Source organism: Epinephelus fuscoguttatus, linkage group LG6, assembly GCF_011397635.1.
Source record: "Epinephelus fuscoguttatus linkage group LG6, E.fuscoguttatus.final_Chr_v1".
Lineage (NCBI taxonomy): Eukaryota > Metazoa > Chordata > Actinopteri > Perciformes > Serranidae > Epinephelus > Epinephelus fuscoguttatus.
The window spans coordinates 28,965,144-28,977,190 of record NC_064757.1 but is presented as its reverse complement, the minus strand read 5'-3'; the positions used below and the strand labels follow the sequence as shown (position 1 = coordinate 28,977,190).

Here is a 12,047-nt window from a genome sequence, read left to right as displayed (position 1 = left end):
AAGCACTTTGAAAATTACCAGATCATCACCAGCTCCTGCCATGGTTACTAGGCAACCAAACCCTGCTATTCAATTGTTGAATGTTCCACGGTATCCAGCTGGTCCAGTTATTCCCTTATCGCAGTTACAGTGAAAGGCCCCTATTGCATTGTGGGATACAATACACCAGAGACTGAATCAAAGCAGTGGTTTTTTGCTGTTGTTCAACCATCAGTCACAGTAAATGACTCAACTGTATTCTGTTACTGCGGCAATGCGATGTAGCGGCGTGGGTGTCGGTGTGCACGAACCAGTCATGCATGCATGAATTGATTGGATGTATTTGTCAGTGCGTTTTGTTCTTTTAACCAAGCTAGAGGTCTAATTAGATATAAATGACCTCCTTCCCCCGGGGTTTCAGCCTCACCCTTCCACTGTACATTTGTGTGAAAACAAAAATAGCAACAAAAGACCTACACATTAGCAACAAACCAAACAAAAAGCAATCTCAGTTTCATGAATTGGGAGCCTAAACTCTGTGGAGGTAGATCATGTTTTTAGGTGTTCTTTTACTTCAGTGTTTGGCCTTGGAATGATAGTTGTTATCACCATGGCACGTAATGCCTTGTTTGCTCCCTGCTGGAATTTTAATTATTTATCACAGCCCACATTTTCATGCCATTTTGCAGCACTTACTATGCCTTGCTGAGTTTTTCTTGCCTTATTCTTGACTTGTGCCCTTGACTAATTCCATTACTCAAGCTACTGTTGGCAAATAATTATGAATCCACTCATTTTCCCCATCATTTCCTGCCTAAAGAGGTTTGCGAATTAGCTTTTGTGTCCGTAAGATGTGCAATGAATGTCATCATTTGTGTCTGTATTTTGCTCACGTTATCGGGAAGGGTGTTGTGATCCTGGTTCTGGTCTTCTTTGGATCACCACTACAGTGTAGTTTTTACTTAATATAATTCATATGTGCTTTGAATCCAAATTCATGTAAAAATCCTTATTGCACATTATAGTAACAAGTCCTCATTACTCATACTGGTCCTCATTTGTGACATACTATATGTGACAGCAAGAAAGTTGTCCCCAGTGTAGTGTCACTTTTTTGACTTTGAGCTGGCAGTGCTGGCCAGGCTACAACCACGGCAAATTGCTGTAATAACAATGGACAGATGGGTATAAAAGCCTTTGACACCCCCAGCATGCTCATTTGTATGCATGTAAGGAAATAAAATGCATCACAATGACACTGGTAGCATCGATACTGTTACCTACATATCCATTTAACAGAGACTATCTTGAAATGCGGGACTACACATCAGTCTATGAATCAGCAAACTTGATAGTGATGGAGGACAATGAAATTCATTTAGAGTAGCCTTGAAACAAGTGCACATGCCTAAGAGGTGCGCTCATGAATGAACTCCAGGAAGCCAAAGACTTGATAATGTTAGCAGAGTTACAAAACCAGATAACATGAATTCACTTGTCAATTCTCTGAAACAAAATCTAGGTCGTCTATTTGTCTGTGCATTTCTGTTTTGGCATTGGTGCATAAATTTGTGCAGGTAGAGTAAATTCAATTAAATCCATATTGGCGACTGATTAAAGCAGTCGACTGAGTGTAGTCTGTGGGTTTGCAGCTGCTCAGGTCAAGCCTCTTCTGCATTAATTTGAGCTTTTTGAAGATGTAGTCCTATGTTGAGCTGAACAAAAAAGCTAATTGATATTTTGTAAGTAGTGTATCTTAGAGCTTACCTTTTTATGGAGATCACTGGCGGTGTTTGCCCATCTGCATCGCCAAAAGAAATGTTCCCAAATGAATTGCTCCAATTCATGAAACCATACTGAGCATTTTTGGTGATGGCACTGACTTGTGTAAGAGTAGGTTGTGTTTTGAAAACGCTTATTCATGTGCATGCTGACATTTACTGATGGCTAACACTAAAGCCGGTGACAGACTGTAAGGCTATGGTTTAATAATCAACTGTACTGTAGGTCTCTGTATGGGTGGGTGAACAGAGAGGCAGAAAGGGGGAGAGTAGAGATAAAAAGAGATGATGGGAGCCAGTAGAAGGGGATGACAGATTTGCCAAACATATGCAAAAACTGAATGTTTGAAATGGCAAATTTGCATGTGATACGCTCTGACGATAAGTTCAAAGTTCCCTGATGACTGCCTATCATCTGAATCTGAAGCCCATTACACAGAGGCTTGTGTGTCCTTTGAAATGTAAACATCACTATTTCAGCAGGGACTGGAGTTTGAAATCCTTATGATACAATGTCCTTTGGTGTGCAGTATGTGTCATTTGAAAAAAATGTATTTTTAGTTCCTCTAATGTTGTCAGGGTTTGCATTGGCTGGCTGTCTCTCATTTTCTGGATACCATAAAGGCTGTCATAGGCGAGGCAAGTTTCCACTGAGAGGAAACAGATTGCTCATGTTGTCAGTATTCTGGGTTAGAGGATAGAGCCGGAGCTGAGCCCCGAAAGTGGCAGCAGAGCGTGGCCAAGTGCCCACATACACAAACACACACGTACGCACACTGGGAGGAAGATGGAGAGGCTATAAATACACAGGGTAATGAGAGTGTGGTGTCGCTGTCATCCTCATGCTCTGTCGCCCGTAGCCACACCATCTCTCTCTCCTGATTGTCGCATCTCGGTACGCGCACGGACGCGCACACAAACAAAACACAGACATGATGGATAATGTGCTCAGGTAGCTCTGCAATTAAAGTATTAGCCAGTGAAGCTTTTACAGGCTGTAACATCTGAGTGTGTCAAGGTGTTATATGAATCAGATTTAAGATTTGAAAAATGGCACTTGAAATTGACAATACTCAGAAATTATGCAGATTTATTATTTTTTTGTGATTTTTGTCAGTTAAATAAATGTATTAACTCCCTCTAAGTAAAATTTGTGCCCTAGTAGTGGTAGAGCCCAAAGACCCTGACACACCAAGCCAGGGGTAGGCTGTTGGTTATTGTTGGGCTGTCAGTGAGCTTCTGTCACCCTAGTTTTAGCAGCGTGTCCCGCACCATTGGCACTAGTCATCTCTTATCTGCTTTTAAATGGCTGACATAGCACGTTGAATTGGTGCTGGAGATGGCAGAGCCCGTCTGTGGATGATATCACTCTGATTGGCAGTTCTGCTTAATAAGCTCTGTGCACCAGCTCCACTACTTCCTGGAGTGATTTATCAGGTGTGCGGCACACCCAGCACACACCTGATTAATCACCTAATCCAATAGTATAGGACAGGAAATACTCATGCCTGCTTCTTTTCAGGAAGTAGTGGAGCTGGTGCACAGAGCCTATCGCACAAGAAGAGAAACGAAAGTGAGGCAAGTAAACAAATGGCTAAAGTCAGATGGTGTGAGATAAAAACAAACTTGTTATATTTTATATTAGGTAAGATTATTTCTTAGACATTGAGCTTGTTAGCAGAAACAATTTGTCATTGTTTATTGTTCACGAGCACATGGTAAATATACTTTGTTATTTCAACATTAGCTTGTGTTGTTAATGTGCTAACTGGCTAACTAGCATCTTGAATCCGTCCTGCTGGTCTTCCACTTTCCCTTTTTGAATGACGAATACAGACTACCAACGCTTACTAGTATGGAGAGTTGTTTCCTCTTTCGCAGGTGCCAAATGTACCTACATGGCCGTTGGCCATGGCTGTGGTCTTTGTGGTGTGTTCAGGTGCAACGTTTTGGCCGAGACACAGGCGACACAAGACATCGCAACAATCGGCCTTTGTCACTACTAGTTCTTTGATGTTTGTTTGGCGTGAATGGGCCTGGAGTAGTGATGTCAGTCCCCCCAGTGAAATAGCCAAAAATCCACTGGCTAGATTGAAATAAAATTTTATGTAAATATTCATAGTCCTTTTAGAAAATAAATATTTATGACTTTTGTGACACTCAGACATCACCGTTGCTACCACCAGCAGGCCAGATCTCCACTTGCACACAAATTTGAAGAGCTTACAATGTGTTCAATTAGAAAATGAAAAAAAAAGTTCTAGGGAGCAAAAATTTGCTTGGTAAATATAATGTCATTACATGTCCTGGATATTGAAGTTGTTTGTGCACAAGACGCCGATAATAAATGATCTCATTTTAATTGTGTAATGTGGGTATCAGTGATCACCTGAGTAAAAAATTTAAATGTTTTTGGTGAAACAACAAAATTCTCCTTCGGCACCACTTTTTTTTTTTTTTTATCTAGGAATGCTCTTAAAAGTGTGAAATTACCAATGTTCCTCATTCATTCAGCCCATTGCCTTTGTAATCAGGGATGTAATGAAAACAGTAGCCTCTAGAAGCTGTAAGCTTACTAACAATTTGCTTAAATTAATAGGATTATAATGTGCATACAATCTTAAGACACAAACACTTGGTCCTGTTTGTTCATTTGAAGATTGTCACGTAGGCCAGATGGTCACTGTGAGTGTGATCAGCTCAAATTAATACCTCAGACCACTCAGTGTGTTTGGTACTGAAAGGTTGTGCATCTGAATTCCTGCCCGAAAGCATGCTGGTGTTTTTCCATCTACTGATCATAATTGGTTTTAGTTCCATGTACTTAGAAATGTGGTCTAACTGTAAATGTAGCACTGTTTGTTTTTATTTTGGCTGAGCAAACATCAGTGATAAGCGTGGCGCATTTCCAGCATTGTTTAATAACTGTAGAGAAAACACTGTGTGCAGCACCACTGCCGGTGGTTTATTCTAGGAATCTGGTAGCATTGTGATTTAATCAGTTTGAGATTAACAAGATTTGACAAAGCTCACAGCCTAAAAAAGCACAAACCCTCGAAAAAAGGCTTGTTGTGTCCCCCGAGGGCACTTTGATTCCCTCTATCCTCCTGCCAGCTCACTTCATGCCTTGCTCAGCTCTCATTGATGTGAAAATCGTTTTACAGATACAGGAATATCAATGTGTGTGTCTATGCATGCACCAGTCTACTCGCTCCACACACCTGCTCGTTTGTGCATGCGCCTGTGTGCTAATTCTTGTGTGTTTTATATTATTTTATTTTAATGCTTTATCCGTCCCCGTCCGTTGAACCTCCCGTCTGAACTGCATCTGAGCACCGGGCAGGCGGGACATATCACCTAGATGAAAGGAACGGGAGGCTTTTTTATGTACACAGCACATTTAAATTGTATGAGCTTGTTATTGTGCTATGACTTAGCTTTGGAAGGCTAATTGAAAACCCAGCTGAATATGTGGTTTGGTTGCATTTGTGTAAGAGACCAGCAACGGACATGGAGAAAGCTATCCCGGGAGTGTGATTTTGTTGTTGTTGTTGTTGTTGTTGTTGTTGTTGTTGTTGTTAGTTTTTGATGGACACATTGTTTGACATTTTATGATAGAGGGGACAAAATTGGGCACTGATACTGTTAATTAAATGAATTCAGCTGCAGTCTTGAAATTCATGCCACCAAATATTTGCAGTGACTCCCTAACCCCCCGCCAGTCTTGCCTGTTTCATTACTGTAACTGTTTTTTAATGTGATGAGCTCAGTCTTGCTTGATGAAGACGTCTATGGAAATCATCACTCTCACAAAAGACAGATCGAGCCCCCAGAGAAAGATGTGGGTGGATGTGTGGGACTGCTGTATCAATTCTCTCGCGCTACCAATCTCATCTCGCACAGCCTCGTTTTCACTGCGGAGCATCAGAGAATCACCATAACCTGACCAATGGTGCCAGAAAAAGAGTCTAAAATCACTCCACAGCCCTGAGTGGCCCGAGCTCGCCACAGACCAAAGCCTGCGTATCCATGACAACGCTAAGATGGGATCCACTCTTAGCCATTGACTCCTCTCAGTCAGCGCTGAGTGCTGAGGGAGGAAGTGGAGATAAGGAGAGATTCAATTCAATTTGCTCTGAACGGCTGCTTGCCCCTCATGTAAATGGAATAAGTAGGTTACACTCTGAGCCATGCAGGAGTGAAGCACGGAAACGTAAAAAGGGAGGGTGAGGGTAAGAATGATGTTGTCATGGTTAAGTCCCCTTTTGCTCCCTAAAGATGTGATGATAACTCCGGTGCTTGGGTTGCACTCTTTTTTTTTTTCTTTCCCTTTTTAATTTGTGTCGTTTCAAGTGCTTTCCCCTCTTGGATACTCAGGATAAAAGAAATTGCGCCTCCTCCCTCTTGAGTCTCTCTTATTTGATAAAGAAAACTCAGTCCGCTAAAAAAAATGCCCACTATCCCTTCCCAGATTAGTTTGAGTTTCATATTGGCTTGAAATCTCAGGGGCTACTATGTTTATGTAAATACGAACATGACATATGAGTTTTAGGAGCGAGAGGAGGCTAAACTGGGCAGAAAAACTGCGCCGAGCCCACATATGCTGTACACCCGACCCTGGGCACCTGTTTAAGTGGAAGCTGTAGGCTCAGTTTATAGCAGTTCCTAATGTTACCTAAGGAGGAGGGAGCAGGTGTGTTCGTTCTGGGATTTGTATCCCAGTCATGTTGACCCAACTCTGCTTAAATCAATAGCCATTTCCATTTGTGTCTTGTTAGTCAGAAAGAAATAACCCCTTATGTACACTCTTTTTCTCTTGCTATGTAAAGGTGGTGCACTTCTGCCGCAAAGTCAGGAATATATTGTTTGGTAGATATCCAAGACACATACCTTTCATAATATGCTGCCATATTAAATGTGATTTAAGTGTTATGAGGGTAGACTATATAAGTGGCCAATGTTATAGCAGCTCTACTGAGATTCAAAAACCAAGCTGAGCTGTGTAAAAGAGTCTTGTGAAATACCTAAAAATAAAGATATGAAGATAAACATTGTTTTCCGCATAGAGGAGTAAAAACTGTTTCTTTTGACCTCTGTGTTTGGTTAGACCTTTGATCCCAGGATCAAGCTATGTTCCCTGGGCATGGTTTGTCAGATGATCCTCTTCTGTTTTTAGTCCGCCAAGCTGGCTTTGGGCACACAGACAGCTTTCAGTGGACTCGGCGGGGAGTTGCTTAAATGAATAAACGCAACACATTCTCCCACAAATATATTCCCCTGTCTTCCCCGTGAAAGACATGACGGTAGCAGAATTTTTAAACCTGCGAGAACATATTTACTCGTGCGTCACCCTCACTGCTGATTGCAGCTCAATTTAGGATTTAATCAACCAAATGGTGAGCCAAACGTCTGCTGTAAGTAATGGTTAAGCTTTCCCAGTCCTTTTTTCGCCTTTTAAAATTTACCCAAAAAGTTATTTCTTCAGACTAAATGGCAAAACCTTTTCTGGTCTTTATCAGGTAATCTGTTAAATTTCATAGCTGGGTGGGCAGAGGTTATTTTCTGGTAGCGCAGTTCCATCAGTGCGTGGTTTCCTTATCTGAACTTTAATCTCAGCGATGGTGAGACATTGCTCAGGTGAAGGTGGAGCTCATCACTCTGTGTCTCTGTGTAGGTGGAGGAGGTGGTGGATGTCGGGACCTTTGCCGAAGAGGACATCCACATACCCAGCATCTATGTCCACAGGGTCGTCAAGGGAGACAGCTACGAAAAAAGGATCGAGGTACAAAACGAGGCCTTTGAGAGCCTAAAATGAATGAAGAGATTATACATACATATCCATTCTCTGTATAGTTTGTGGATTATGTCATTATGTGAGAGTCACTTTATTGAAAATCGTGCTCCAGTCCACAATTGGCTAAATTAATACCAGAATGATTAATCTTGTAACAATACAGTAGAGTGAAAGCCTTTCTGAGCAAGCCATTGTAGCAGGGCTTTGCATTTCCATCATTGTTCAGAAACACACATGCAAGCTCGTATCCATGTGTGTCCTTGTACTCGTCCAGAAATAGCCTCTCAACATGCTGTCTCCCTGCTCCTCATATATCTCTGTATGGTTCCAGAAACGCACGGTAAAAAAAAACCAAGAAGAGAAGCCCAAACCAAAGAAGGACTCTGATATTGTTCGGGAACGGATCATTCGCCGGGCTGCTCTGGAGTTTGAGGATGGGATGTATGGTATCCTTTTTAAGTGAATACAAGCAGTGAGCAAAAGGCAAAATCACATTTTTTTGCTTTGGTTTTACCACAAGTAAAACCAAAGCAAATGTTGGTCAATAGCCACAGAAAATGAGAAAGCTGTGCCTTCCTGTCTTTTCACCACACATAATGAACAGTTGCAGCCCTTGCAGCAGCTGATTGCACCGGCAAATTAAGTACATACTTTTTTTGTCAGCATTTCCATTTTGCATGTTATTGTGATGGCGTTTGTCCTGCCCCATGAAAGCAGCCCTCGGTTTTTGAGTGGCTGATCTGTGATTAAGCACTCAGTGATTTGTGGACTTATTCACAGTGCCCTATAATTCAGCATGACATATTTGGTGTCTTGGAAATATTAAGACTTCATAAATCTGTGTGTATGAGCATTTTTCACACAACAAATCTTTCTAACTTTTTCACACAACACAACTGTTGATGATGAGTGCACAAAAATGTTCAGTGTGGTTGAGCAGTGTATGGTTGTTTCTGTAAAAGCAGCTTTCATCATAATACTGTATGTTTCTCTTCATCTTAAAGGGACAGTTCACCCCAAAATAAGAAATAAAATTCTTCCTCTTACCTGTAGTGCTATTTATCAGTCTAGATTGTTTTTGTTTGAGTTGCTGAGTGTTGGAGATATCGGCCGTAAAGATGTCTGCCTTCTCTTAAATATAATGGAATTAGATGGCACTCCGCTTGTGATGCTCAAAGTGCCAAAGAAACACCTTTGAGAAACTCAACAGCAATGTGTCTTTCCAGAAGTCATGACCTGATTATTCAAGATCATCCACAGACCTTGTTGTGTGCAGTTTCATGTAGGAACTACTTTCTGTCTATTGAACTACACCCGCTAACCGTATCCCTGCGCAAAAGGAGTCATACATCTACTGCTAGCTCATCTGGCACCACTGAATTAGCTAACGTTACAGCTCAGCTGATAAGGATGTCATTAATGTGTATATTTTGCACTGTCACATGCATGGTGATTCGGTTGATGGGTGTAGTTCAGTAGAATGAAAATAGTTCCTACATGAAATTAATTTCAAAAACTCAACAGCAATGTCTCTTTCCAGGAATCGCAACCTGGTTACTGAAAATAATCCATAGACCTTATTGTGAGCAGTTTCATGTAGGAACTATTTTCTTTCTACTGAACTACACCCAGCAACCGTCTCACCGCGCAGAAGGAAACAGTTGTGCTGTACTGTTAGCTTGCTCAGTGGTGCTATGTGAGCTAGCAGTAGATGCACGCCTCCTTCTGTGCAGGGATATGGTAGGCGGATGTTGCACAAACAGAAAGTAGTTCCTACATGAAACTGCTCACAACAAGGTCTGTGGATTATCTTGAGTAACCAGGTCATGATTTCTGGAAAGAGACATTGCTGCTGAGTTTTTCAAATGTATTTTTTTTTTTTTTAAGCTCTGAGCATCACAAGCCGAGCACCATCTAGTTACATTAAATTCAAGAGAAGGCAGACATCTCTACGGCCGATATCACTCTGCAACTCACACCAAAACAATCTAAACTGATAAACAGCACTACAGGTAAGAGTAAAAATATGTTTTTTTAATTTGGGGGCAACTGTCCCTTTAATATCTGAACTCCACTGCAGGATTTAAAATGTAATAGTCACCATCCCTAACAAAGAACCATTCAGCCAACCTCGGTATTGGTATTCCCATGCTGGCCAGCAACTTCATAAAGCCAGACATCACAGTACACCTCCAAAGTGAAAATGGAATTCTGGGACTGGTAAGACTCCTACAAAGAGCTTTCTTCCCACTCATGCTTCAGCACTTTTATTCTCAACGAAACAAGATAATGAGTAGCAGCATATTTTCTGTCCTGTGTGTAGACGCTCATTTAAAGCAGCAGTAAACGTTTTTTTAAAAATGAATTGTGCTCTGAGCACGTAACAAGATGAATAGCCACTCATTTGAGCAGTATCACTCCTAGTTTGGGCCCTCAGTTAAAATGTGCTGGGTTTTGTTATGTAACAGATTGTGGCAGTTTGACACTTTCTCATACATTTTTCTTTCTCACAATCATTATTTGCTGGCTGAGCCTTTCAACAAAGGCTGCTGCTGCTGCTGCTGCTATGGAGTGACTTTCCAATCAGCTGTGTTGACAGGAGAATGTAGGCGCCTATGCTAATGCCTTATTTGTCAATGTTTCTTTTAATTACGAGTGCCGGGTTTAAGAGATACCTCTCCTCTCCTCTCCTCTCCTCTCCTCTCCTCTCCTCAAAAGGACTGCTCCCTTTGTTGAGCACAGAGAAAATCAATGTCTCATCAAATCACAGAAATGTGATTGTGTCTGTCCCTCCCTTGAAAGATCATGGCTGATGAGGCATGTGTGAGTGTATGTGTGGCTGCCCGCCTGTGCGCCTGTGTTCATGTGTATCTCTCTGTGCATAGGGCCCGTACCCCACTGAGGATGAAGTGGATGCAGACCTGATTAACGCTGGTGAGGGTCATCCTCCTAATCAATATCCCCAATGATAAATTCATGTTCTTAATAGATAAAAAGATGTGAAAACATAAGCCTGATAAAATTAAGAGTGGATTAAGAGAGCTTTTCAGCTAAAACAGGACTTCTCTTTTCCTGATTTCCTTAATTATACACACACTAAAAATGCTAAATAAAATGGATTCTCTTTAAAAATCATTTAATATTTTATTCAAATGCATTTTTAAAGTGATATTAACTTCTGACACCCCTGGTTTCAATCCATACTTAATTGATGTACATTTTTTTTTCAGTCATCCATTCATTGATTTTGTGTATTTCTTTAAATTATCTCTGTAAACTGTGTTGCTTTTAGATAAATGTGTTGTTAACTTAGCTTTGACAAATGAATCCCAGTGTTTTGTTTGGTTCAAAAGAAAGAGTGATGTCATCTGTGTGTTCTGCAGGGAAGGAGACTGTCACTGTGCTCCCAGGGGCCGCCTATTTCTCCAGCGATGAGTCATTCGCCATGATCCGGGGGTAAGGCTATAACACATAAGCTTTGAGAATGTATTTGCTGACTCAAAGTTAGATGTGTCTGACTTTTCTGGGTTTGCACAGTTCATTAATCCTACAAGTCACTTCTTTGAACTTTGCAGTTCAGTTTGTGTGAAAAACAAAACAACAACACACCTGTTAATATTTTTTCAGCAAATTTCCCCTTAATTCAGTAGTTTTTCACCTGCACCATAAGCCAGGTAGAATCATTGGATTTGACCACAGGACATCGACACTGGATATTAACAAACAGCCACTGTCACCAGCACAACTAGACAGCAGCCTTGCCAATATTCCCAAGGTCCCTGGTTCTTATTGATTTGCCAGCTGTCTGAGATTGCCCACCCGCACACCCTGCAGCATCACTTCTGTTTGTCCACCCAGTGGAAATCCAATAGTGCTCATAAATAGCGCTGTCCAGCCACATTGGCAGAGACCAAACGGAACCAGGTGTGTGTGTGTGCATTGGTGTCTGTGTCTGTGTCTGCTGGTGTGTGACCACAGTTAAGAGTCCAGAGATGCTGAGAAAGAATAACGCAACATATGGTGGATTGTGAGCCATCTTGCCTCAAATACCACCCCAGCTACATCTTGTACTGGGATTACATTTAGACTTGTATGTCTTTATCACAGACCTTAATCACTGCTTAGTCTTCTTAAGTGTTGTGTTTGGCCTCACACCTGTTAAGTGTTGCCACATTCAATGGAGAAATAATAAGGAAATTAAAGGAATGCTTCACCCAAAGAATGATCATTTGTATATCAGTTTCTCACCACATGTTACCTTGAATTGATTCATGAGTTGTGTTTGAGTTTATGGAAGGTTTACATATAGGTTTGCTTTATGGGCCCCTTTTATTCCAATTCATCAGGCCTTTTACCATTTTTGGATTCGCCATTTACTATGAAGTTTTCTTCATGAATACAAGAGGTGAGTGATTAATACTAGGGCTGCCCCCTAATAGTCGACCAAATGTTAGTCAACCAGAAAGGTCATTAGTCGGCAAGATTTCATTGGT

At 41.3% G+C, this 12,047-nt stretch overlaps 1 protein-coding gene across 1 annotated transcript in view; it reads left to right on the top strand.

The window, feature by feature from the left end:
- The window catches only part of oxct1a (3-oxoacid CoA transferase 1a), a 60,447-nt gene that overhangs the window by 19,232 nt on the left and 29,168 nt on the right, over window positions 1–12,047 (top strand). The window contains exons 8-12 of the mRNA XM_049578329.1: window positions 7,435–7,542; window positions 7,886–8,000; window positions 9,680–9,774; window positions 10,440–10,488; window positions 10,938–11,010. Of these exons, the coding sequence (XP_049434286.1) occupies window positions 7,435–7,542; window positions 7,886–8,000; window positions 9,680–9,774; window positions 10,440–10,488; window positions 10,938–11,010 (440 nt within the window). The remainder of the gene's footprint in view (window positions 1–7,434; window positions 7,543–7,885; window positions 8,001–9,679; window positions 9,775–10,439; window positions 10,489–10,937; window positions 11,011–12,047) is intronic.